Here is a 27,860-nt window from a genome sequence, read left to right as displayed (position 1 = left end):
CAAATCCTGTGAAGCACTTTGAGATGTTCTCCTGACGTGAAAGAGGCTGTGCCAAGTGCAAGGTTTATGATCACATTATCCACCACTGTTTGTGAGACACTGAGTTTCCCAATTGACTGTCGCATTTTGCCCACAAATGTTGGGATCTGGAAAGCGTTTCCTGAAAGGCTGGTGGAAGCCGATCCAATAACAACTTTCAAGAGACAAGTAGATAGATATTTGGGGAGGACAAATTTACAGGACGATAGGGAGAGAGCGGGGGAGTGGAGTTGATCAGGGCTGTGGGGAGAGTGGGGGAGTGGGGTTGATCAGGGCTGTGGGGAGAGGGGGAGTGGGGTTGACTTTGAAGCTCTTTCAAAGAACCGTCACAGACGCGATGGGCTGAATGGCTGTATAAAGCCATGATTCTATGATTGCGCCTTCACATGGGTTTGGGCTCCGCAGCACTTTGAGTCGTCTTGAAGACGTGATAAGGCGCTGTATTGAATGTCAGGTTATTATTGTTATTATTCCGTGTATTTTCTATTTTAAAACGAGACGAACAAAGATCCAAACGGCTGCGGTGTTGCTGTCCGGCAGCTCACAATGTCCCGGCTCCTGGGCTTTGGGCAAACCCTGTTCTGACTTGAAATGCCCAAACCATTTCATATCACCGACCAGGAACCACACTGCAGTGACTCCCGACCACTCCCTACTTCCTATTTGCTCAATAAGTGCAGAGCTGAGAGAAGAGAAAGCTCTACTGACTGACGGAGTGTAACCAGCACCGGCTGCTCAGTGACTGAGTGACCAGGACACCGGCTGCTCAGTGACTGAGTGACCAGGACACCGGCTGCTCAGTGACTGAGTGACCAGGACACCGGCTGCTCAGTGACTGAGTGACCAGGACACCGGCTGCTCAGTGACTGAGTGACCAGGACACCGGCTGCTCAGTGACTGAGTGACCAGGACACAGGCTGCTCAGTGACTGAGTGACCAGGACACCGGCTGCTCAGTGACTGAGTGACCAGGACATAGGCTGAGGTCAGGATGCAGACAGCACGACTCGGGGTAGTTGCTCTTTGCTGCTGTGTGTGTGTGGGTGAGTCTCACTTTCTCACTCGCTCTCAGTTGGGAGTTTATTTAAGATGATCTAACGATAGAGACAGGAGAACTTGCTCACCGCGTCCCTACAAGAGATGCCGTCAGTCAGGACGGACTGTGTCGATGTGTATTCAGCCGATGTCTCGCTGTCCTTAATGGGATTTTCTCTCTCTCCAGTTACAGCACAGTTCACCATCACTGTACCAGAGAATCCCATTACAGCAGCAGCCGGAGGTACGGCTGTGTTTACAGTGAAACCGTCTGGTGAGGTGAGGAGCGGGAGTTGGCGTTTTGGTACCGAGACTGTACTTCTGTGGATCGGGGATATAGTATCTGTAAACACTAATTACGAAGGCCGGGCTGAGATATCTCTCCCCGACGTGTCTCTTCGGTTAAAATCAGTGACAGTGACCGACAGTGGAAATTACACTGTGAATCTGACCCCAGTTTCTGGCGATTCAAAATCAGCGACAGTCACCCTGAAGGTGGAGGGTAAGTAACAGTTACAGTTAACAATAACCTGTCTGTGTACCACTCCTGTCCCGGGTTATTGGCCACTAACCTCGTCACCAGTTTAGGGAGAAAATTAAAATGAATATCTTCACACAAAGTGTTTTATATCCGGACAAATGGACAATCTGCTCCCGATCTGATGGTTCCATTTCATGTCACTGAGCTGCTTAAAGCAGAGAAATAGTGTTTCTACCCTATAGATATACAGTATGGGCTGTTTTCCTATTTTCTCTCTCGTGTCCTGAAGGCATTTACCATTCTGATAGAGGAAAAAGATGTTATGGTATGTTTAAAAAACTATATCGTAGCTTGTGCCCCGGCCTATCGCTGTGTAAACGCTTTTAAGCAGATATAAGTAAGTAGGTTAGACTTGTTATTGTAGAATTCCGTTATCTGAAGGCCACAGTCTAAGGAACGGCGCTGATAACATAGAAATGGCCTTCCAGCAAAACCGTAAGATTAGTGCAGTTGAAACTAACTAAAGCAAGAAATGTGGGAAAACGTGATTGGTCTGTAAGGAAAAACACCCCTTCTGTGTATTTTTGTGTACTCCTGTATAAAACTTAATTGTACCGATGAAGAGGACCTTTTGTCTGACGGAGACATTAGATCCTATTTGTATACCGGAACAATTGTGTGCTCCTGAAAACAAGTAGAAATAAAAACCCATTCTTTGTTTCTTAAGTTTACTTGTATCAGATTTTTTCTCTCCAAATACAGACACATAATTCGCGGATCTAACAATTCTACTGGAATATAGTTTCATAACCACATGTGGCCACTTGTATCTTGAATAATTAGCCATTAATCGTGATTTGATAGCACACTCACCTCACAAGCGCGAGGACCTGGGTTTGATTCCCAGGCGGGTCAGGTCAGGGCGAAATCTTACAGGTTTCCTTACTCCACAAACACACACACTCTGTTTACTCAGCAGTAAGTTGGAACCCACTTGTTGATTATCTGATTGGTTTCTGGGGGTAATACAACAACAAGATGACATTTGAGCAGCGCCTTTCACATCAGGAGGACATCCCAAGGCACTGGACAGTGACAGCATTTCAAACCCGAGCTGGGGTCTGTGGGTGGGAAGAGGGGTGGCCGATGGCCTGGTCAAAGGGAAGGGTCTTGACACGGGACTTGAAGGAGGGGGCGAGGCGGAGTGACTGGGGGATGGAATTCCAGAGGTTGGGAGCAGAGGGGCTGAAGGCTCTCCCGCCAATGGTGGGGTGGTGGGTCAGGGGATGTGGAGCAGCCGGAGCGGCTGAGCGGAGGGAATAGTAATAATAATACCTCCCCACCAAAAAAATTGGGGGACACGAATGTGCACAATTGGCTGCTACGCTTCAGCCACAAATATTACTATGAATAATAATAATCCTTGCATTTGGTTTAGCGCCTTTCACGTCAGGAGGACGTCCCAAAGAGTTTCCCGGGATAAGCCGCCTGGTACTGGGGATGAGGGTGTGAGCTGAGAGGCTGGGAGGGGGGAAGCCTTGTCAGAGAGTTACGTGTAGAGGTGACCTCGAAAGAGGGAATGGAGGCAGCGAGTCACAGTGACCTGGGAGTGGAGTTCCCGAGTTCAGCGTAACCACTGATTTATAATTGTATGATTCTATTATCATTCTATTGACAGAGAAAATCACCAGCGTCACCGTAACACAGAACATTCCCAACCCGATAGAAGACACTGACACTGTGACACTGACATGTGATGTTAAAGGCACTGTTGAGTCACGGTTGTGGTTTAAGGATGAGCGAACTCTCCACAGCAATGACAGGATCACAATCTCCCAGGATAATGCCACCCTGACCATCATCAGTGTGACTAGAAATGATGGTGGAACGTATCGGTGTGAGGCAAAGAACAGCCTTAGCTCTCAGTCCGGCAGCCACACACTGAGCATTGCGTGTAAGTACTCAGTCACCTCTCAGAATAAGGCTTCAATCTTATGCTTTACGTTCAGTGGTAATAAAGAAGCCGTTCTTGCGTCTGTTGCAGATGGACCAGACACCCCTGAGCTTACAATCACTGGGACACACTCAGCAGAACTTGGAGACTCTCTAACATTGTCTTGTTCTGCTCAGTCAAACCCAGAAGCTCAGTATAAATGGATATTTAATGGCACCGTTCTGTCACACACAACTCCACAGCTCACCATTGATCAAATAAGCCCGACTGACCGTGGGAGGTACACTTGTCAGGCTCGGAACAGCGTTACCTTAAGAGTCAATGCGACAACATTGAGTGAATGGACCGCACTGTTCCCTCAGCTCTTGGCTTTGCACCTTGTACCGTCTGACCACATCAATGACAGACACTGAGGTGATATCTGCCCTCACTCACCAGCTTATCAACAAGAGATTTACAGTGCACACAGTCTGCGTGTGGGGTCTCAGGAGAAACACGCCCTGATTTCTGCTCTTTCACATCTTATATCCTATCATGAGCTGAACGGGCTCCAAGGGGACGTGTTTGGCAACGCAATGTGGGAATGGAGTCCCCCCTCTGTGACGGTCTCTCGTCCTGTTCCTGAGCCAGGCTGAATGGCAGGAGTTTACTGTGACTGTGTATTGTAGGTGTAACATGTAACTATTGCTGTACAGATGCAAGTAGTTGTAAATGCTGATTTTTATCTTAGAATTGACTGTTTCTGTTGTTTCTACAGATGCTATACGTCAATGAATATTCATCGTAGGAACACAGGAGGCCATTCAGCCCCTCGAGCCTGTTCTACCATTCTATAAGCTCAAGGCTGATCTGTACCTCAACTCCAACTGCCTTTGCCCATATCCCTTGATCTCCTGACCTGACAAACATCTCTCCATCTCAGTGTTGACAATGTGAACGAATCCACAGCCGTAATCCACAGCCTTTTGGGGAGAGAGAGAGAGTTCCAGATTCCCACTCCACTTTGGACAAAAAACTGCCCCGATTTCACTCCTGAATGTCCTGTCTCTGATTATAAGATGATGTCCCCCTTGTTCTGGATTCCCCACTCACCAGAGGAGATAGTTCCTCTGTGTGGACTTGAACTACAAGAGCAAAAACAGAAGACGGTGCGTTAAGAGCTTTGCTTATCCCGTCTGTCTAACCAGTCAGAGGCTGTCACACAAGCCGTGCTGCTGAGTGAGGACTGCAGACTGTCCACGATATATTTTAATTGTGATTTAAACTCCAAACCTTATCACAGTGTGATTGCATGTTGCCGGCTGAGTAAAGGGCGAGTGATATAAAAAGGTTCAACAGTCGCCCGGGTACAATGTATAGCTCCTTGAACAGCATTAACCAACAGCTTAAATAATCACTTCTTCCTGCAAACAAAGTCCACAGAATGTCTCAGGGAAAGAGAATCCAAAAGCCATAAATAAACCTTCCATTGCCTTTCGATCACTCAAATACAAACACAAACACTCATCTGAAGGACAACACCTCCAACAATGCAGCACTGCACTGGGGTGTCAGCCTCGACTGTGTGTGTTATAATAATAATAATAATTCCTGCATTTGATACAGCGCCGTATCATATCTTCAAGACTTCTCAAAGCGCTTCATAGAATAAAGTGAATTGACTATATTTTGTGGCGAAACACGGCAGCCAATTGTGCACAGCGACGTCCCACAAACAGTCGTGGATTGAAATGGTTAATTTATCATTATTAAATTTAAGGAATTTTTGAAGCAAATCCTGATGTGGAGTTTGAACCCACAACCTTGTGACTCGGAGCTGAGAGTGTCACCAACTGAGACAGGAGGACACTGTTGCCCCTCACTTGGGACTATTGATTCTATCGCTTGAGACTTCTTAGTGATTAGTAATAAAGTCCAGTGCAATGCTAAATACACTATAATCTCACCAATAGCTTTATTTAGAGGAGGTTTGGCTTTGTTTATTCAGATCATGTGGTTATTGATGTAAATCTGACTCATAAAATACAACATAGATAGTGAATGTCGTGGGTTTCTTGACTTTGAGTCTCCAGATAACAAAACTCTTATTTCACAGCATTTAAATGTCCAATAGATGTTCCAGTATTGACCGGTGATCAGCACTGAAGTGTCACAGTTTTGGAAGAGCTGAAGCTCACCTTCTAAACCCTCCACGGCATTGCTCCTCCCTCCCTCTGGGACCTCCTAACCCCCTACCAACCTGTCCCTTCCCTCCGCTCAGTGGGGTCCGGGTGCTTCACGTCCACACCCTGTCCGCCCCTCCATCGGGCCTTCAACCTGCCTTCAGCCTCTGCCCCCACCCTATGGCACTCCATCCCACAGTCCCTCCCCCTCACCCTCTCCTGTACCTTCTTCAAGACTCGGCTCAAATCCCTCCTCTTCAACCAACCGCACCTTCAGTCACCCTCCTACCCCCACCCTCCCCACCTCCACCCCCTCCTGATCCCAAACCCTCCTCCCCACCCCCACTCGGGTCCAAATCCCTGACTGTCCAGCGCCTCGGGACGTCCTCCCGCCGTGAAACTCGCTGTGTAAATGTCATTTGTTAATAATAATAATAATAATAATAATAATCCTTGCAGTTGATATAGCGCCTTATCACGTCTTCTCGACGTCTCAAAGCGCTTCACAGAATATACTGTAAAGTGTATTTGTGGGTGAAACACGGCGCCAATTGCACACAGCGACGTCCCACAAACAGTCGTAGTTTAAGTGACTGAAGGTATTATTATTTTGAAGAAATTATTAGCCCCAGAAAAGTGATCCGCCAATGGACTAAGGACCGGCTTCATACTTACTGCTGATAAACAGAGGTGTGTGGAGTAAGGAAACTTGCACAGTGTTTGCCCGGCCCGGGATTCAAACCCTGGTCCTCTCCCGTGTGAGGTGAGCGCTCTCACCACTGAGCTACAGGGCTCAAGGTTGAAGACGGCAAAACACAAAGGATATGTCCCAGCCCCAGGGTGTTCCCGGCACCCCAGGGTGTTCCCGGCACCCCAGGGTGTTCCCGGCACCCCAGGGCGTTCCCGGCACCCCAGGGTGATCCCGGCACCCCAGGGTGTTCCCGGCGCCCCAGGGTGTTCCCGGCACCCCAGGGTGTTCCCGGCGCCCCAGGGTGTTCCGGCGCCCCAGGGTGTTCCCGGCACCCCAGGGTGTTCCCGGCACCCCAGGGTGTTCCCGGCACCCCAGGGTGTTCCCGGCACACCAGGGTGTTCCCGGCACCCCAGGGTGTTCCCTGCACCCCAGGGTGTTCCCTGCACCCCTGGGTTTCCCAACACCCCAGGGTGTACCCGGCTCCCCAGGGTTCCCGGCACCCCAGGGTGTTCCCGGCACCCCAGGGTGTTCCCGGCACCCAGGGGTTTCCCATACCCAGGGTGTTCCCAGTTTGCTCCAAGTACACCCGAAACATCCCAGTGGGTAATGGGTTTGTAAGCACAACAAATAGATTACGAGCTCAGGACTGGGATCTCACTGGTCCAACACCAACACTCTTCCTGTAGCCCACACTCCGCTGTGGGTTGGCTCCAGCTCCCCCCAACCCCCACTGCGTAGCATTGCACAGTCCATATGGGGCCAAGATTCACTCCCTGTGTCAAAGGTCCAAGTCAAGTTTGGTTTGGGCTGAGAACAAAGTTCATTAAATAAGGAATAAATAACAAAGCCACTCACTGGGCTCAGTGCAAAGGAACTTTTCATCAGAAGGACAAAGGGCAATTTAGCTGCTCCCCAAGAGAGGTTACTGCAGCCCCAGCGCCAATGGCTTGTCAGCCTCAGGGCAAAAGGCACTGTTAGCCCAGGGCTGGGCAGTGCCCACCACACTGTTAGCCCAGGGCTGGGCAGTGGCCACCAGCCCACCATAGTGTTAGCCCAGGGCTGGGCATGCCCACCACACTGTTAGCCCAGGGCTGGCAGTGCCCACCAACTGTTAGCCCAGGGCTGGGCAGTGCCCACCACAGTGTACGCCCAGTGACGAGCAGGACTGGCACAGTCTTCTTACAGCTTTACTTGATGTTGTTTTATTTGCCAATCTCTGGCTGAACTGCTGATCATATTCTGGTCAGTGTGACTGAAAAGTCTACAGAATTTGACCAGGAGCAAACACTTATACCTGAATAATAATAATAATAATCCTGGCCTTTGATATAGTGCTTATCACACCTTCGAGACATCCCTATCACACACTAAACCCTGTACCCCATCACCCCCGCCCTCGCCAGGCCCCACTGGCTCCCTATCACACACTAAACTCTGTACCCATCACCCCCGCCCTCGCCAGGCCCCACTGGGTCCCTATCACACACTAAACCCTGTACCCATCACTCCGGCCCTCTCCAGGCTCTGTGTCAGGCTGAGAATTCTGTGCATCCCACCTACACATGGAAATTCCCAGAGATAGATTGACTGAATGGCCTCCTTCTGTGCTGTAAATGTCTCTGGGTCTCTGGTGTCCATATAGAGCCTTTCACGTCAGGAGGACATCCCAAAGTGTTGGTTGGGCGCCTGAGCTGAAGGGATGAGATCAGACGGCCAAAAGGCCTTTGTTGATCCAAACTAATCTTGTGATCTTGTGATCTTGTGATCGGCACAAAATGTTTAGACTTTTACCCCTCAATATTCCCTCTTGAAGCAGCTGATTGTCACTGTGTAACAGCGCTGCTCTGACAGACGGTGGGGCTGTTGCTCACTGTAACGTTGATGGAATAATTGAGTGGTGTCATTGGGAATCACAGGGAAACAGTAATTCACATTTGATTTCTAACCCGGAGTTTCTATATCGATTAATAACATGAAGCCCTTTGTTGGGCAGTCAGGCGGCTGTCATTCACCTCATGGTGTTGGTCCTTCACTTCACGGCTGTTTGTGGGACGTCGCTGAGCCTCAATCAGCTCCCACGTTCGCCTACTAAATACACAGTCACTACACTTTACAGTGACAAATCCTCTGAAGCACTTTGAGATGTTCTCCTCATGTGAAAGACTCTGTGCCAAGTGCAAGGTTTATGATCACATTATCCACCACTGTTTGTGAGACACTGATTTGCCCAATTGGCTGCAGCGTTTCACCCACAAAACAGTCACTTTACATTATATTCAGTGAAGCGCTTTGAGACGTCTCGAGAGCGCTGTATCAAATGCCAGGACTATTACAATTATTATTATCATAAGCATTTTGGAAACTAATTTTAAAACGAGACGAACACAGATCCAAACGGCTGCGGTGTTGCTGTCCGGCAGCTCACAATGTCCCGGCTCCTGGGCTTTGGGCAAACCCTGTTCTGACTTGAAATGCCCAAACCATTTCATATCACCGACCAGGAACCACACTGCAGTGACTCCCGACCACTCCCTACTTCCTATTTGCTCAATAAGTGCAGAGCTGAGAGAAGAGAAAGCTCTACTGACTGACGGAGTGTAACCAGCACCGGCTGCTCAGTGACTGAGTGACCAGGACACCGGCTGCTCAGTGACTGAGTGACCAGGACACCGGCTGCTCAGTGACTGAGTGACCAGGACACCGGCTGCTCAGTGACTGAGTGACCAGTACACCGGCTGCTCAGTGACTGAGTGACCAGGACACAGGCTGAGGTCAGGATGCAGACAGCACGACTCGGGGTAGTTGCTCTTTGCTGCTGTGTGTGTGTGGGTGAGTCTCACTTTCTCACTCGCTCTCAGTTGGGAGTTTATTTAAGATGATCTAACGATAGAGACAGGAGAACTTGCTCACCGCGTCCCTACAAGAGATGCCGTCAGTCAGGACGGACTGTGTCGATGTGTATTCAGCCGATGTCTCGCTGTCCTTAATGGGATTTTCTCTCTCTCCAGTTACAGCACAGTTCACCATCACTGTACCAGAGAATCCCATTACAGCAGCAGCCGGAGGTACGGCTGTGTTTACAGTGAAACCGTCTGGTGAGGTGAGGAGTGGGACCTGGAGTTTCGGCGTCAGTGATGTACTTGTGTGGATCGGGGATATAGTATCTGTAAGCACTAATTACCAAGGCCGGGCTGAGGTATCTCTCCCCGACGTGTCTCTTCGACTGAAATCAGTGACGGTGACCGACAGTGGAGATTACACTGTGACTTTGATCCCAGTCTCTGGCGATTCAAAAACAGCGACAGTCACCCTGAAGGTGGAGGGTAAGTAACAGTTACAGTTAACAATAACCTGTCTGTGTACCACTCCTGTCCCGGTTTATTGGCCACTAACCTCGTCACCAGTTTAGGGAGAAAATTAAAATGAATATCTTCACACTTGTGGCCACTTGTACCTCACCCGAGTAGAACATTATTCATTAATTTGACCTGTGCTCGATACCCGGCAAAACCCTCAGCCAATTTCCTTGTTACAGACACACACACACACACCTCTGTTTACCAGTTGTAAGTAGGAACCAGGTTGTTAGTCGTTGGCGATCACTTTCCCGGAGTAATAATCTCTCCCTCTCCCCCAAAAAGATTAGTCACTCAACCCGTGACTGTTTGTGGGACGCTGCTGTGCTCTATTTAGTTGCTGTGTTACAACCACAAAATATACAGTCAATTCACTTTACAGTATATTCTGTGAAGAGCTTTGAGACGTCACAATGATGTGATAAAGCACTGTATCAAATGCAAAGTTTGTTGTTATTATTATTATGAATAAAACGGTAAAACACAGCCCAGTATTTGTCCCCCTCCTCCACTGCTCATCGAATATTACACAATCATAGAACATTACAGCACATAAGGAGACCATTCGGCTCATGTTGTCCTAATCCATGACTGTTTGTGGACACTACTGTGCACAATTGGCTGCCACATTTCAGCCACAAGTATTACTATGAATAATAATAATCCTTGCATTTGGTTTAGCGCTTTCACGTCAGGAGGACGTCCCAAAGAGTTTCCGGGGATAAGCCGCCTGGTACTGGGGATGAGGGTGTGAGCTGAGAGGCTGGGAGGGGGGAAGCCTTGTCAGAGAGTTAGTGTAGAGGTGACCTCGAAAGAGGGAATGGAGGCAGCGAGTCACAGTGACCTGGGAGTGGAGTTCCCGAGTTCAGCGTAACCACTGGTTTATAATTGTATGATTCTATTTACAGCGAAAATCACCAGTGTCACCGTAACACAGAACATTCCCAACCCGATAGAATACACTGACACTGTGACACTGACATGTGATGTTAAAGGCACTGTTGAGTCACGGTTGTGGTTTAAGGATGAGAGAGCTCTCCACAGCAATGACAGGATCACAATCTCCCAGGATAATGCCACCCTGACCATCATCAGTGTGACTAGAAATGATGGTGGAACGTATCGGTGTGAGGCAAAGAACAGCCTTAGCTCTCAGTCCGGCAGCCACACACTGAGCATTGCGTGTAAGTACTCAGTCACCTCTCAGAATAAGGCTTCAATGTTATGCTTTACATTCAGTGGTAATAAAAAAGCCGTTCTTGCGTCTGTTGCAGATGGACCAGACACCCCTGAGCTTACAATCACTGGGACACACTCAGCAGAACTTGGAGACTCTCTAACATTGTCTTGTTCTGCTCAGTCAAACCCAGAAGCTCAGTATAAATGGATATTTAATGGCACTGTTCTGCCACATACAAGTTCAAATTTCACCATTCATCAAATAAGCCAGAGTGACCTTGGGATTTACACTTGTCAGGCTCGTAACAACATTACCTTAAGAGTCAATGAGACAACATTAAACGTAACTTTACAGGGTAAGTGAACGTACTGTACATAACACTGAGCGCTTTGCTGTGATGTGCTATATGATGTGGTCATTTCTAGCTTTGTACGTTGAGAGCTCCGTCAATATACTCTTCTGTGAATGTTAGTGGTAGCAAATGCATTGCATTGATGTTCAGCTCCAACTCGTGTGTTTCAAATGCAGCGATGTTTTATAATTTAATAAGTTATGAATAGTTATCAACATCAGAAAATCTAGAATTAAGAGTGGAAGTTGAAAAGTAGTTTCCATGTGATTCACAGAAGACCCCGTATGCAAATTTATATTTATATTGCCACTCTTTTATCCAGGCCCAATGATGCTCTGTCTGATTGACATGAACATACTGACATACTTGAAGAAACATATTTTTTTTAATATTATAAAATATTAGGAGTTGATCTTGTGCTTATCTTCTGATAACTGTGGTGGAGTTTGATTGCCTCATTGTCAGTATGGCTCAGTTTGTAGCACATTTGCCTCTGAATCAGACGATTGTGGTTGAAGCCCCACATTGGAACCTGGAACCCATATAGTCGAGGCTGACACTGCAATGCAGTGCTGGGGTGTGATGTGTTAGAGGCGCTGTCCTTCGGATTAGACGTTAAACCAAAGAATGCCGTGACTGTCCACATAGACATTAAAGATCCCACAGTACTATTTGAAAACAGAATGGAGTTTCTCTCTCTGGGTATAATGGCCAATAACAACAACAACAAGAACTTGCATTTATATAGCACCCCTCACGTAGTAGCATTCCCAATATTACCCTGAAGACCGCTGGGAATTACACGTCAGGCTTTTAACAGTACCCAAACATCGGAATCCTTGTTATAAGTACGTAATACAGTATTGTTACATGACGTAAAAGCCTTTCTGTGCTTTATCTTTTAACTAAAAACATATTCAAGTGGCCTGGCGTGTGCTGTACGACTGAAACAAAATGACAAAGATTGCAATCTGAGATTGACTGTGAACCAGAAGTAGGCAGTTCTGCTTTGCCACAAAATAGCTGTCATTTTCTCTTTTGTGTTATGTGCAATGAATACACAATATACAATGAATAAGCACTGACTAGTGACTGAATCCCGTGATAGCGCTGGTTGGGATTGAATAATAATAATAATCCTTGCATTTGATATAACATCATATCACGTCTTCGAGACGTCTAAAAGCTCTTCAAATGATACAATGTAAAGTGAAGTGACTGTTTATCTTGTGGGTGAAGAGTGGCAGGCAATTGCACATAGCAGTGTTCCATAAACAGTCGTGGATTGATGTGACCAATTATTATTTTCTTTTAAGGAATTATTACCCGGAAAAGCAATCCGCCAATCGACTAACAACCGGGTTCCTATTACTGCTCGGTAAACAGAGACGTGTGGATTAAGGAAACTTGCCCAACGTTTCGCCGGCCGGGAATCGAACCCAGGTTTCTTGCTTACAAGGCGTGCGCTCTAACCACTGAGCTACAGAACTCACTGAATTACCAAATTGCCAATTTACAATCGTAAAACAATTTGCAATACAATCCGCACTTATACATTACTTTCACGTCAGAAGGACCACCCAAAGCTCTCGAGAATTCTGGCTGGACATGGAGCTGAGGAGGGGGCGGAGAGGGGTTAAGGAGAGGAAAATGACCAAAAACTAGATTTATGCATTAACATAAATTGGCAAATTGGTGATTCGAAGAGCGAGCTGTATTGAAGCATTGAATTCTCTGAACAGACTTGTTCTATACAAAACCTACAGAAAGATAATGCCATCTACAACTTGTATTACACATTCACTGCATTCGTTTGTGTCCCTGAACAATATAGTCCATCAATATATTGGCTTAATTAGTAGCACTATCACCCATGAATCAGAAAATTGTAAATTCAAACCTCATATCAGGAACTTATACACGGTAGAAGGTGTTATACTTCAGATAACACGTTAAGCAAGGTCCCATCTGCCTGTTCAGGTGGACGATAAAGGTCTCACGGTACAATACAAAATTACATTTGTATAGCGCCTTTCACATCGGGAGGACGTCCCAAGGCACTGTTCAAAATGATATGGGAGTGTCTCTCTCCTGATGGCCTGGTCAATAATCCCCAAATAAAAACACTGTGTGTCTGTTTGTAGGGCATCACTGCACAAATTGGCTGCTATATTTGCTCACAAAACAGTTACCACACTTTACATTATATCCTGTAAAGCACTTTGAGACATCGGCCTGACATGAAAGGTCCTGTCACAGTGTACGGACTATTATTATATTTCATGTTAAACCAATCTCCTGTGTTTTGATGGATCGTTTTCAAAGCTGTTGTTACCTCCAATGTCACTATTCCGGTAGAACATAATGACAGTGTGGCTCTGACCTGCACTGCAGTGGGCACTGCCGTCTCATATCTGTGGTATAAGGACAATGATGGTATCTATGTTGACACAAGGATTGCGCTAAGTGATGGCAATAGAACTCTCACTATACCTGGAATTTTAAGGTCTGACACAGGAGAATTACGTGTTTTGGGTACAACATAATGAATGGAAAGACAAGTGATTCTTATTTACTGAATGTTAACTGTAAGTGCTGATTAACAGCTTCCATTTTCTTTGTTGCTAATTATTACTTATTACCAACCCTGGTTAACTGATTTGCATAAAAGAAACTCAATTTTCCATCTTGTATGAAAGATATGTGCTCACATTAGGCATTTAACTGCTTTGACCACTTTTTTTAACTTCAGAGCTGGAATAGATATCAATATCAAAGATTTTATTTTATCAAAAGAGAGTCAGCAACAATGATAAAGATCCTCCCTGCTCAGTTGTTGACCTCGCCTCTGTAATGTTCTGAGAAATAACAAAAATAATAATCATTGCTTTTGATATAGCACCTTATCACGTCTTTGAGATGTCTAAAAGCGCTTGACAGAATCTACAGTAAAGTGAATTGACTATACTTTGTGGGTGAAACGCGGTAACTAATTGCGCACAGCAGGTTCCCACAAACAGTCGTGGATTGAAGTGACTAATTTTTTTTTGAAGCAATTATTACCCCTGGAAAAGCGAACTGCCCATTGACTAACAACCGGGTTCCTATTTACTGTTTGGTAAACAGAGATGTGTGGATAAGTAAACTTGTCCAACATCTCGCCCTGCTGGAAATCAAACCCAGGTTTGTTGCTTGTGAGGCGAGCGCTCTAACCACTGTGCTACAGCACTTCCACTATTCAAAAATAGAGTTTCTCTCCTCTGTCCCGGCCAACAATCCTACAAATAAAATTAGCCATTCTCTCCAAGGCAGTTGTTAGTCAATTGGCTTCTCTGGGGGTAATAATTCCTTATAATGTACTGACAATGACTTGAAACTACAACCTTCTGATTCATGTGTGAGAGTGCCACTAATTGAGCCGGGCTGACACACTATATTGTTCAGGGAACAAACAAATAATACATTTATCACTCAATCCACAACTGTATGTGGGAAACTGCTGTGCACAATTAGCTGCCACGTTTCGCCCAGTGCTCTGAGACATCTCGACAACATGATGAAGATCTATATCAAATGCAACAACAACAACAAAATTAATTTATAGAGCGCCTTTCATATCAGGAGGACGTCCCAAAGCGCTGAACAGTCAGGTTCTGGGGCCTGAGCATGGGGGAAGGGGTGTAGGGGTAAGGGAAGGCAGAGAGGTGGGAGGGAGACCAAAGGCACGATTGAAGAGAAGGGTCTTAAGATCGACCTTGAAGGAGGCCAGGGAGGAAGCGAGGCAAAGGGACCGTGGGAAGGAGTTCCAGATTGTGGGGGCAGAGAGGCTGAAAGCAGGTCAGGGGGGAGATATGATAGGGCAGGTCAGGCGGGAGATATGAAGCAGGCCGGAGCCTGATGAACGGAGGGAACGGGCAGGTTGGTAGGGAATGAGCAGGTCAGAGAGGTAGGAGGGAGAAAGGCCTTGGACGACCTAAAGATGAGGACGAGGATCTTGAACTCGATCCTCGGGGGATCATCGGGGGATGGGGAGCCAGTGGAGTCGGGCGAGGTTGGGAGTGATGGGTTCACGGAGCCTGGTGCGTGAGAGTACACGAGCTGCAGAGTTTTGGATGATCTGCAGCTTGTGAAGGGAAGAGTTGGGAAGGCCGATAAGGAGCGAGTTCCCGTAATCAATGCAAAGATTATAATTAACGTCCACCTGGACAGAAGGCAGGATGTAATGTCTCATCCGACCCTTATACTGTTCAGTACAAGGGCCGGAAGCTTGTCAGTATGATATTATAATAATCTGATAATAATCCCTCAAGAAACAAATTATTATTTGGTCACTCAATCCACGACTGTTTGTGGGACACTGCTGTGCACAATTGGCTGCCGCGTTTCGCCCACAAATATACAGTCAATTCACTTTACAGTATATTCTGTGAAGCGCTGTAGATGCCGAGAAAACTTGAAAAGCGCTGAATCAAATGTAAGGATTATTATTATTAGTCTAAGGGTTGAGTCACTATTAATTCCTTCAGTATTATTCTTGGATCAGTATTCAGGATGGTCAGTTTGCTTAATGTGGTTATTGATTATTACAGCAAAGTGAAAAGGACTGATACCAATGAAGGAAAACAATGGCACTGTCGAACTCTCTTTAAGAGGGTCCGGTTATAATGTAGAGTTTATTTTCAAGCATGGATTGTCTTCAGCACAAGAAAGGAAGGCTTCCGGATTAGTTTTAAAAAAAGCACAAAGCTTTGCACATAACAAACATGTACAGGAACTGATCCAAACTGGAGTGCTGTAGCTCAGTGGTTGGAGCGCTCGGCTCACAAGCGAGAGACCTGTTCGATTCCGGGCAGGGCGAAACCTTGGGCAAGTTTGGTCTTCCTCCCACCTCTCTGCCTTCCCTCACCTCTCCACATGCCTGATAATAATTCCTCAAAAAAAACAATAATAATTTGGTCACTTCAATCCACAACTGTTTGTGGGACACTGCTGTGCGCAATTGGCTGCCGCGTTTTGCTCACAAAAAATGCAGTCAATTCACTTTACAATATATTCTGTGAAGCGCTTTGAGACGTCTCGAAGACGTGAAAAGTGCTATATCAAATTCAAGGACGATGATTATTATTATAGTGGTGACCCTGACGTTGGTCTGTTTTCGGTTCCGAAAACCAAGCAGCCACAGTCATGTCATCACTGACGAGCAGCGACTGCTGATCACACTGCGCTATGAGGCAGATTACAGTGTTATGGACTCCAGCAATGCCTTCTGATGGGGTTAGAATTCTCCTGATAAAGGTCCGCTGTGTCAGTCCTTGGGTATGTGGCAAACAGATCATGATACTATAATCATCCTTGTATTTGATACAGTGCCTTATCACGTCTTCGAGACATCTCAAAGCGCTTTACAGAATATACTGTAAAGTGTGGTGACTGAATATTTTGTGGGCGAAACACGGCAGCCAAATGTGCACAGCAGTGTCCCACAAACAGTCATGGATTGAAGTGACCAAATTATTAGTATTATTTTTTGAAGGAATTATTACCCCCGGAAAATTGATCCACCGATCGACTAACAACCAGGTTTCTACACACTCATAGATAAACAGAGATGTGTGTGAATGTGTGTGGAGTAAAGAAACAAGCTCCATGTTTCGCTCTGCCCAGGAATCGCTTGCGCGACGAGTGCTCTAACCACTGAGCTACAGCACTATTCAAAACCAGAAACCAAAAGAATAACTTTGTCAAAAAATTCAGCATAACCACTGGTTTATAATTGTATGATTCTATTATCATTCTATTTACAGAAAAAATCACCAGCGTCACCGTAACAAGCAACACTCCCAACCCGATAAAATACACTGACAATGTGACACTGACATGTGATGTTAAAGGCACTGTTGAGTCACGGTTGTGGTTTAAGGATGAGAGAGCTCTCCACAGCAATGACAGGATCACAATCTCCCAGAATAATGCCACCCTGACCATCATCAGTGTGACTAGAAATGATGGTGGAACATATCGGTGTGAGGCAAAGAATAGCTTTAGCTCTGTGTCCGGCAGCTATACACTGAGCTTTGCGTGTAAGTACTCAGTCACCTCTCAGAATAAGGCTTCAATCTTATGCTTTACGTTCAGTGGTAATAAAGAAGCCGTTCTTGCGTCTGTTGCAGATGGACCAGACACCCCTGAGCTTACAATCACTGGGACACACTCAGCAGAACTTGGAGACTCTCTAACATTGTCTTGTTCTGCTCAGTCAAACCCAGAAGCTCAGTATAAATGGATATATAATGGCACCGTTCTGTCACACACAACTCCACAGCTCACCATTGATCAAATAAGCCCGACTGACCGTGGGAGTTACACTTGTCAGGCAGCGAGGTTTTGTAATTTAATAAGTTATGAACAGTTATCAACATCAGTGAATCTAGAATTAAGAGTGGAAGTTGAAAAGTAGTTTTTGTGCGATTCACAGAAGACCCCGTATGCAAATTTATATTTATATTGCCACTCTTTTATCCAGGCCCAATGATGCTCTGTCTGATTGACATGAACATACTGACATACTTGAAGAAACAAATATTAGGAGTTGATCTTGTGCTTATGTTCTGCTAACTGTGGTGGAGTTTGATTGCCTCATTGTCAGTATGGCTCAGTTTGTAGCACATTTGCCTCTGAATCAGACGATTGTGGGTTGAAGCCCCACATTGGAACTTGGAACCTGTATAGTCGAGGCTGACACTGCAACGCAGTGCTGGGGTGTGATGTGTTACAACAACAACAAGATTTCATTTATAGAGCATCTTTCACGTCAGGAGGACGTCCGAAGGCGCTGGACATTTGGGTCGGGACCCGAGCAGAGGGGAGATGGTCAGGGTGAGGGGAGGGAAGGGAGGGAGCGAGGAGGGGGGAAATGGTCAGGGTGAGGGGAGGGAAGGGAGGGAGCGAGGAGGGGGGAAATGGTCAGGGTGAGGGGAGGGAAGGGAGGGAGCGAGGAGGGGGAAATGGTCAGGGTGAGGGGAGGGAAGGGAGGGAGCGAGGAGGGGGGAAATGGTCAGGGTGAGGGGAGGGAAGGGAGGGAGCGAGGAGGGGGTAGAGAGTCGAGAGTGGAGCTGAAGGTACGGTCGAAGAGAAAGGTCTTGAGACCGGCCTTGAAGGAGGAAGGGGAGGAAGCGGCGAAGGCATTGGGGATAGAGTTCCAGAGCCTCGGGGCTGAGAGGCTGAGGGCCACCGATGGTCGGGCGGTTGGGGCGGGGGATGTGGAGCAGACCGGAGCCGGAGGAGTTAGAGGTACTAACGGATGAGTTGTTAAAACTGAAGAATGCTGTGACTGTCTATGTAGACATTAAAGATCCCACAGTACTATTGACAACAGAATGGAGTTTCTCTCTCTGAGTTTCATGGCTGACAACAAGAAGAACTTGCATATATATAGCACCCCTCCCGTAGGGTCGCGTCTCAGAGCACTTCCCCCAAATAAAATTGGTCATTAACTGTTCATGTGATATTGTTGAACATAAAATAGTTCCTACATTTGTCCACAAAATATCAGTGCACTTTACATTACATCCTGTGCAGCGCTTTGACACATCTCGACAACATGATAAGGTGCTATATCCAATGTAAGGATTATTAATAATTATTGTGTTGGATGATTGTGTGCCTTGGAGGAGAATGCTAAACTCCGAAAATCTGTCCACGTGCCATTTGGGTCTGTCACCACCTTTCTCTGTCTCTCTATTTCCTCTTGGTCTCCCTCTCTCTTAATCTCCCTTACTCTCTCTTGTCTATAATAATAATTGATAATAATAATCCTTGCATTTGATATAGCTCCTTATCACGTCTTTCAGACGTTTCAAAGCGCTTCACAGAATTTACTGTGAAGTGAATGGACTATATATTGTGGGCGAATTATGGCAGTGTCCCACAATCAGTCGTGGATTGAATGACCAATTTATTATTATTTTTTGAAGGAATTATTACCCTCCTTATATAATCTCCCTTACTCTCTCTTGTCTATCTCTCTGTTTTCCTCTCTCCCTCTCATCTCTTTTTTTCGCTCTCTTTCTCTCTCTCTCTCATCCCTTTAGTTTTCCCCTTTGTCTGTTTTCATACATTTACAGAATCGGGTTCATTCAAAATCCTTTAAACTCTTAAGGAAAATTGAGTGGATCTCACAGATCACAGTGTGATTGACAGTAAGATTTTGAACCTTGCTTAAAAATAATGCACCATTACTTGTATTTTTTCCTTTAACTGTATAAGTGCAGTTAACTACAAATGTTTAAAGTTGACCCAACAATGCAAAGAAATTCTACTGAACTCATAACAGTTTAGGGATCTCAAACATTTCTGTGCCCTTATATGTTTATAACCTCCAAATATTACCAAAAATAGTCATGAACTGCAGCGTTCATGAGTGGACAGTGAAAGGGGGAGACAGAGAGAAAGGGGGGAGACAGACAGACGGACAGACAAGAGAGAGTGGGACTATGGCAGAGAGAGAATGAGGAGCCTGAGAGAGAGACAGACAGGCAGACAGACAGACAGACCTGGAGAAGACGAGGAGGAAACACACTCCCTCTCTATCTATCTCTCTCTCTCTCTTGCAATGCTAACATCAATTCCTGCACATTGTGTGTGCCTTTGACTTGCACTACGCAGAAACCAGCAACAACAACAAAATTACATCTGTAAAGCGCCTTTCACTTCGGGAGGACGTCCCAAGATTAATAATAATAATAGCGTCTTATCATGTCTTTGAGACGTTTCAAAGCGCTTGAAAAGATACACTGTCAAGTGCAGTGACTGTGTGTTTTGTGGGCCAAACATGGCAGCTAATTGCGCACAGCCCTGTCCCACAAACAGTCGTGGATTGAGTGACCAAATTATTATCATTTTTTCATTTTTAAATGTTTTTGAAGGGATTATTACCCCTGGAAAGCGATCCGCCAATTGACTAACAGGCGGGTTCCTATTTACTGCTCAGTAAACAGAGCTGTGTGTGTGTGTGTGGAGTAAGGGAATTTGCCTAACATTTCGCCCTGAACAGGAATTGAACCCGGGACCTCTCGCTTGCAATACAAGCTCTCTAACCACTGAGCTACTGAACGGCACAATAAGTGTCCTTGACTTCACTCAAAGTGGAGTTTCCTGCTCATTTTGTGCAGGAATTGACATCAGCAGAGACCTGATGATTGGAAGTTAAGAAGTTGGGCGTTATAGCGCACTTCACTTATAGCGCTGTCACTAAAACATTGGGCCCAGTTGACCATATCTAAACCAAGGTCTCACTGTGAAAGTGACAGTGACAGTTTCACAGAACAAGCAACGGGAAGCTTCCAAGACAATCTCCTAAGCCTTGACTGCTGCCAACCTGTGCCTAATACTTTCCAGGGTTAGAGGCATTCATCTGAGGAGAGAATATTATCTTCATTCCAGACAAAGGGAACTTTGATGCATATGTGGAACTCTGTCTGTGTCCCCTTCAGCATTCTGGCCCTCAGAGAACAGAGTACAAAACTCTCATTCTCACCTTCAAAGCCCTCCACTGAATTGCTCCCTCCTCCTTTTTGACCTTCTAACCCCATATTAGGCTGCCCGCTCCCTCCTCTGGTGGACACTGTCTTCATGTCTCCAACACTTCCCGCCCCACCATTGGCGGTTGGGGATTCAGTATCTCTGCTCCCACACTCTGGAACTCTATCCCGCAATCCCTCAGCCTCACCGCCTCTCTTACCTCTTTCAAGCCCCGTCTAAAGACCTTCCTCTCTGACCGTGCCTTCGGCCACCCTCCCACCCACACCTCCACCCCTCCCGACCCCAATGCCCAGCTCGGGTCCAAAACTCCCTGACTGTTCAGCGCTTTGAGACATTTTTCCAATGTGAAGGGCACTATACAAGAGTAATTTGTTGTTGTTGTGACGGATTTCTGGGTGATCTAAATGAATGGAGGAAGGAACAAGGAAAAGAAGGCAGTGAAATATAATGTTGCATATCATTATGGCAAGAACCATTCTCTTACACATGTGAATACCATTAGCTATTATTAATTCATCTTTCTGCTGGAAAGCTGTAGATAGGTCATTGATGATTCAATTCTCAGTCTGTTGAAATCAAACTACATTTCACACCTGTTCCCCGGCATTTAAATATTTGTATTCGGGTAACATTATTTATCTGAAATTGTACTTTGTCTCGTCTGACTGGAATATTTGATTTTATTATCTTACAGCCAAAGGCAGTCCTCCTAACAGTTTAAGCGGTGGAGCGATAGCAGGAATAGTGATTGCCTGTATTGTTGGCGTTGCTCTGATTACTGCACTTGTCGTATGGGTCGTCAAAGTAAAAGGAAGGTAAATACTTCTATAAGAATCTTAATGCTACTTTATTGTGAAGATGGTAAAGAACGCCTCATTCTTTATGACTGTCTGTATTTGTTATAATTGTTTGCTGCTTCATATCCAAGTTTCTCTCTTTTTGCTGTGATACATTCTCCATGTCATATCCTTTATGTACCACTTGATCGTGTGATATAGCTGTGTGCAAATTGGCTGCCGTGTTTGCCTACAAAACACACTCAGTCACACCACTTTACAACATATCCTATGAAGCGCTTTGAGAAATTTCGACGTCAGGATAAGACACTGTATCAAATGTAAGGATTATTACGTAGTGCCGATTGCCTCCCTTTTTGTATTTCTTATTCTATGCAATATTACATTTGTATAGAGCCTTTCAAATCGGAAAGGGGCTATACATCCCGAGGTGCTGCTCGTCAGAGACTTGGACCCGATTTGGGGATCGGGTTTGGGGAGGGCAGGGAGGGTAGGAGGGTGGCCGAAGGCTCAGGCAAAGAGGATTTTGAGACGCACCCTGAAGGAAGCAAGGGAGGGAGCGAGGGGAATGGAATGTGGGTTAGAGTTCCCTAAGGTGAAGGCCCAGCTGATGATGGTGGGGTGGGTGGGGTGGGGGACGTGAAGTAGGCCGGAGCCTGCTGAGCGGAGAGCGCGGACAGGCTATTCTATGAAAGCAATGTTATTTCCTTGCTGCAAGAAAAGTTTAGGTTTCCAGGGATTGCAAGCAATGCATTTTGCTTTCTTGCCCTGCTGGAATAAGATTTCCATTTGGATATATTTGTTGAAAGAGAAAAAACTAGAAGCTGACATTCTGTTTACATTTATATTGATGCCTTGTGCCTGTAGTTCAACAGCAACACATATTAAACTGCATATTCACTTTTAGTACTTTTAGTCTGTGGCTCTCGCGTAAAATTATTTCAGAAGTAAATGCTTTTAAGAACCACCAGTTCTTACTGGAGATTCACTCATCAACAACAGCTTATATAGCGTCCCTCACATGGTGTAGCGTCTCGGAGTGCTGTGACGGAGCCTGACACCGAGCCGGGGGGAGGAGGTGACCGTGAGCGTGGTCGAAGAACAAAGTCTTCAGGCGTGATCTAAAAGAGGGAAAGGAGGTGGCAAAGCGGAGGGATAGGGGGAGAGAGTTTCAAAGCTTCGGGGTGTAGTGTCTGAAAGCCGGAGCCAACCGAGCGAGGCAGTGGGTAATGGGTTGGGGAGAAAGTAGGTCGGGGAGGTAGGGAGGTGTCAGGGCCTGAAGGGATTTGTAGACGGGTGAGAAGATCTTGAAATCGATCCATTCTGTGATAGTGGAGCCTGGCGCGGATTGGTGTGATGGGGTAGAGTTTAGTGTGGGTTATAATAGTACTCTTCCATTTGATCTTGGATCTTCTCCCATCATCGAAATACAAATTTCACCAGGAATACAAATATAAGATAGCAACATCGCTCTATGGAGACCTGTAGCTTATTGGTCAGAGCACTCACCTCAGAAGCGACAGATCTGGAAGGGTGGAGTTTCCTTACTCCACACACATGCCTCCATTTACTAAAAAGTAAGTAGGAACCCGGTTGTTAGTCGATTGGCACATCACTTTTCCGGGTTAATAATTCCTTCAAAAAATATAATAAGTTGGTCACTTCAATCCATGACTCTTTATGGGACCTTCTGTAGCGCAATTCGCTGCTCCGTTTCGAACACAAAATATACAGTCAATTCATTCTACAGTATATTCTGCGAAGCATTTTGAGACGTCTCAAAGACATGATAAGGCACTGTATCAAATGCAATGATTATTATCATTATGACAATGCAGTCTGGTGTGCAGATGGAAAGCACTCTTGGGATTTGCGAGTACATGCTGTAGCCTGCAACAGGAGTAAGAAAACTACAACCTTCACAAAATAGAAGAAAGATGGTTATCACTAGAGAAGACACGTTTAACAGGGAACAGCGCTATCTGGCAACTTTCCCACTGCTTGCCCAGCGAGGACCACCCTACCTGTTAGTTAGGGCTTTGGCTGCAGGGTTAACAGGAGCTGAGTGGGAGGTTTCCCTGCCCCCAGTGACTGGTCTTTCCTTCCATGTCCTGTTGATGAGCCAGGGTGGGCTGTGCTGTAATCAGCAGTGCCCTGGAGTACTGCGGACCCCCCTGGCTCAGGAACTGGACGACTTAGATTGCCAAAAATCTCATCTTGGAGCCAGTTTAGCCAACCTTCCCCCATCCCTAACACCCCACCCCCCAGGAGGATAGTGACCAGTTGTCATCTGACAAGCGTAGGTTTTGGGCCTCACTTGTAGTTTGATTAATAAGTACCAGGAACTTTCTGCGCGGATTAAAATGCATTTAAAAGGAAGACGGGTATACACATGAGGGAGAAGGGAATAGAAGGCTGTGGGAGGGAGTAAGGAGTGGGTGGACCCTCATGTGGAAGTATAAACGGCAACGTCACAGTGGGCCAAATGGCCTCTTTCCCTGCTGTACAGTCTATGTAAATCTATATGTAAATCTATGTAAAATACTCTTGTTGAGAAATCTACAAAACGATCTGTTATGTAACATTCATTTAGGGCGAAAAGTGGATCACATCATCAAAATGGTGTCACAATGGCTGCAACAGGAAACAGTAAGTAAACTAGTTGTAGCGTATAACAAGCTGCTATGCCAACGCAACATTTCAGTAATTTGGCTTAATTGAAATGCTCTAATTTACCATTTAATATATTGCTACACCCCACTGTAGCTTTGAATTAACAAAACTAATGTAATCCTCATATCATGCTTTGCAATTAAGCTCCTTGCATACTTACTACGAGAACAAGACGAAGCTTGAGCCTCCCTTTAGAAATCAGACACCCCAAAGTGCGTAGGTCTAAGTTCTATCATATTTTTCGACACAGTCCCTCCATCACAAACAGAATATGCCACAGTGCAAAGGAAAGAGCAGAACCTTCAATGTAATTAGACCTCAATTAAAGTTTCTGAACATCACTTTCTACTTTGCTCATGTTTCCCCTCGCTGTTATCCTCCTGCACATTCATGCATTTCCTAAGCCAACTTCAGAATGACTGTGACTGACTTACATGATTTCAACAGATGGAAAAAGGATGTGGGAATGGCACCTTCAGTCAAACTTTTATAAATTAAGAAATCATTCATTCATTCGGAGGAATGTGAAGTATATTCTCTTTTAGGTGTTACTGTACATATATGTTTTTGTGTTGTTGCTATTCTTCTTTATCACATTGAGAGTTTCAAACAATTGATCTCTAGCTATCATCTGCCACATCACATGCCTCTTGCCTCCAGCTGTACTTCCAGCTAAACAACTGTAACTACTTCAAATACGATCCCCTAATTTCAACAGAAAAAAATACAAACACAAAAACAATCCATTATTTTTAGGAGGGAATGAGAAAAAGATCTCTCACTGGGATAATTGTACCTACCAACTGCCGAGGAGTAATGTTGACAGTGGTCATGGAGAAGACAGATTCCAGCAGGTCCTGTTGTTCTCCGTTACAGATTTAAGACACCATCTGACCTGCAAAATAGGGCAATGGTTGCTAAATGGAATAACCACTCTACAATAAGGAATAATTACTCTATGTCCACTAAAAATTATGTTTATGTGCACTATTTTATTGAGAACATTATTCTTATTGTTTAAAATTGAAGTGGGTACAGACATTCAGATTATTTTAACTCCCATTTAAAAATAGGACTTCTGGTTTAATCTTCACACATATTCTGTTACCCTTCACCGTTAATATGTTCCCTTTATCGGAAACTGAGGGACTAAGAACAGAAGTTTCCAGTTTGTAGTCAACCGATCGTCTGTGCCTGGACTCTACATTAAACAATTTGTTTACACAGATGAACTCCATGAGCACAGTTTGTCTGTCATTTACTCAATGTTGACTGTGAAAATCTCTGTGATATGAACCCTTTAGTTCCTGTGAGAAAATAGAATGTCCGTCTGAAAGAAACAGGTCCTCACTCTAACCCACACTTTCCTGTGAAAGCCGCTTTGTCCAATAATATGTATTTTTTGTCTTACAGCACCGCATCAATCTAACAGTGGAGCCAATACAGCCACAGCGGTAAGACACATGAATTCTCTTTCTTTTTACCCATTATTCTGATAAGCTGCTTAATAGTTAGCTCAGTCGGTTCAGCCTCTCTACCCCCACCCTCCTGAACTCCATCCCACAGTCTTCTGCCGCGCCCCTCTCTCGCTCCTTCAAGACCTGTCTCAAGACCATCCAACCGCGCCTTCGGTCACCCTCCTACCCCCACCCTCTCCCCCTCCTGATCCCAACAACCAGCTTGAGTGCAGATCCCTGACTGTCCAGCACCTTGGAAATGTCATTTGTGTTGTTATCCAAAGGACAGCACACGCCCGGCACTGGACTGGCATGTCTATCATTATTATTATTATTATTATTATTATTATTATTATGTCCTTGACTATATGGGTCTCAAGTCCCAGATTGGAGCTTGAATCCACAATCTCGTAACTCAGAGGCAAAAGACCTAGAAACTGAACCAGACTGACACAACAACAAAATTACATTTGTAAAGATAGCCAATTCTATTTGGGGGATTGTTGGCCACGAAATGAGGACAGAAAACTGGCAAAATTACCAACAAAACCTCAATGTGCCCTATTGTCTGTGCTGTACTTTCTATGATTCTGAGCTTTTACTAAGAAAAGGCAATTGAAACAAGTTCTCTCTTGACTTTAACAGAGAATAGGACCACAATCTTCAGAGTACAGCAACCTGACAGGTATGTTTGAGGAATATTCTCCAGAACTCACTGAAGAGAGAAAGTGGTGTATAATTGTTGGTCAAAGCCAAGATTCACAGACAGAAATTCCGTCTTTTGTAACAAAAGTGTCTATTGATTCAAGTCAACATCCATTTCCCAAAGCAAATAGCATCTCCATTCAACCCAACACAAAGCACAGCTCTCTGTGTGTTACGGATGTCTGGTTCAGCTTTGCTCTGTGTGAGATAAACCACTGTGATCAGATCACCGTCCTGTCTCTCCAATCCCTGGGCCCGAGTCCTAACCCCCTTCCTGACGAGAGAGACTGCTTCCTGTTCCACCCGATACATACAACACGACATTTACACACGATGGCATTTCACATCGCGAGGACCTCCCAGGACTCGGGACAGTCAGGGATTTGGGCTCAGGGAGTGGGTGGGGGTTGGGGTAAGGGAGGGTGGGAGGACGGCCCAAAGTCATGGTCGGCTGAAGAAGAGGGACTTGAGACGGGCCATGAAGGAGGCAAGTGAGGGGGTGAGACAGAGGGACTGTGGGATGGAGTTCCAGAAGGTGGGGGCAGAGAGGCTGGAGCCCGACCGTCGATGGTGGGGTGGTCAGCGGAGGATGTGAAGCAGGTCGGAGCCCACTGAGCGGAGGGAGGGGACAGGTTGGTAAGGGGTTAGCAGGGCAGAGGTAGCAAGAGGGAAGGCCATGGAGGGCTTTGAAGGTGAGGATGAGGATGTTGATCTCTGTCCTCTCGGTGATGGGGATCCAGTGGAGCCGGACGAGGGTGGGGGTGATGGGGTCACGGAGCCTGGTCCGGGGGAGGACATGAGCTGCAGAGTTTGGATGACTTGACACCTATTCTTACAGTTACTGCTCCCAACGTGTATGAGAACATCAACAATGTGCAAAGAGCAAAGAACAAAGTGAGTAAAACAATTGTTGGAGAGCATTAATGTTCGAGCTTTGATCGCACTGTTTGTCATGTGATGGAAACACTGTTTTCTCTCCTGAAACTCACCAATTAACTTGTAATCCACTGACCCCACCGGCTTCCCCTCCCCAGAGGAGACAGTTGAAGATCCTGGTCCTCACTTTCACAGCCCCCCATGGTCTTGCTCCCCCGACCTCTGCCACCTCCTAATCCCCCACCATCCTGTCCACTCCCTCCGCTCAGTGCGCTGTGGTCTGCTTCACGTTCCCCGTCTCCATGATTCTATATAATAGATGGCCTGATTTCCTGCCCACTGTTGGCGGGCGCTCTGCCTTCTGCCACTCTGCCCCTCCCTCTGCAACTCCATCCCACAGTCCCTCCGCCTCCCCCCTCCCTCACCTACTTCAAGACCCATCTCAAGACCCGAGTCTTCGATCGTGCTTTCCCTCACCCTGATCCCCCCCCGCCCTCAATCCACCCCGATCCCGACCCCCAGCTCGGGTCTGAAACACTGACTGTCCAGCGCCTTGGAACGTC

General features: G+C 46.0%; 1 protein-coding gene across 1 annotated transcript; it reads left to right on the top strand.

Annotated features, from left to right (window-relative positions):
- Positions 1 to 955: 955 nt before the first annotated feature.
- LOC103173767 (carcinoembryonic antigen-related cell adhesion molecule 2-like) lies at positions 956 to 27,315 on the top strand (the record flags this gene model as incomplete). Its single annotated transcript, XM_042346123.1, has 13 exons — positions 956 to 1,081; positions 1,261 to 1,575; positions 3,233 to 3,508; positions 3,599 to 3,844; positions 9,370 to 9,684; positions 10,626 to 10,901; positions 10,992 to 11,252; positions 17,036 to 17,329; positions 21,484 to 21,604; positions 24,180 to 24,235; positions 25,673 to 25,713; positions 26,362 to 26,401; positions 27,260 to 27,315. Coding segments are annotated over exons 1-13 (2,349 nt in total), but the record flags the coding sequence as incomplete, so codon positions are not given.
- Positions 27,316 to 27,860: the final 545 nt, after the last annotated feature.

The sequence above is a fragment of the Callorhinchus milii genome, unplaced genomic scaffold (genome assembly GCF_018977255.1).
Source record: "Callorhinchus milii isolate IMCB2004 unplaced genomic scaffold, IMCB_Cmil_1.0 Scaffold308, whole genome shotgun sequence".
In the NCBI taxonomy this organism is placed as follows: domain Eukaryota; kingdom Metazoa; phylum Chordata; class Chondrichthyes; order Chimaeriformes; family Callorhinchidae; genus Callorhinchus; species Callorhinchus milii.
This window is presented reverse-complemented; position numbering and strand designations above follow the sequence as displayed.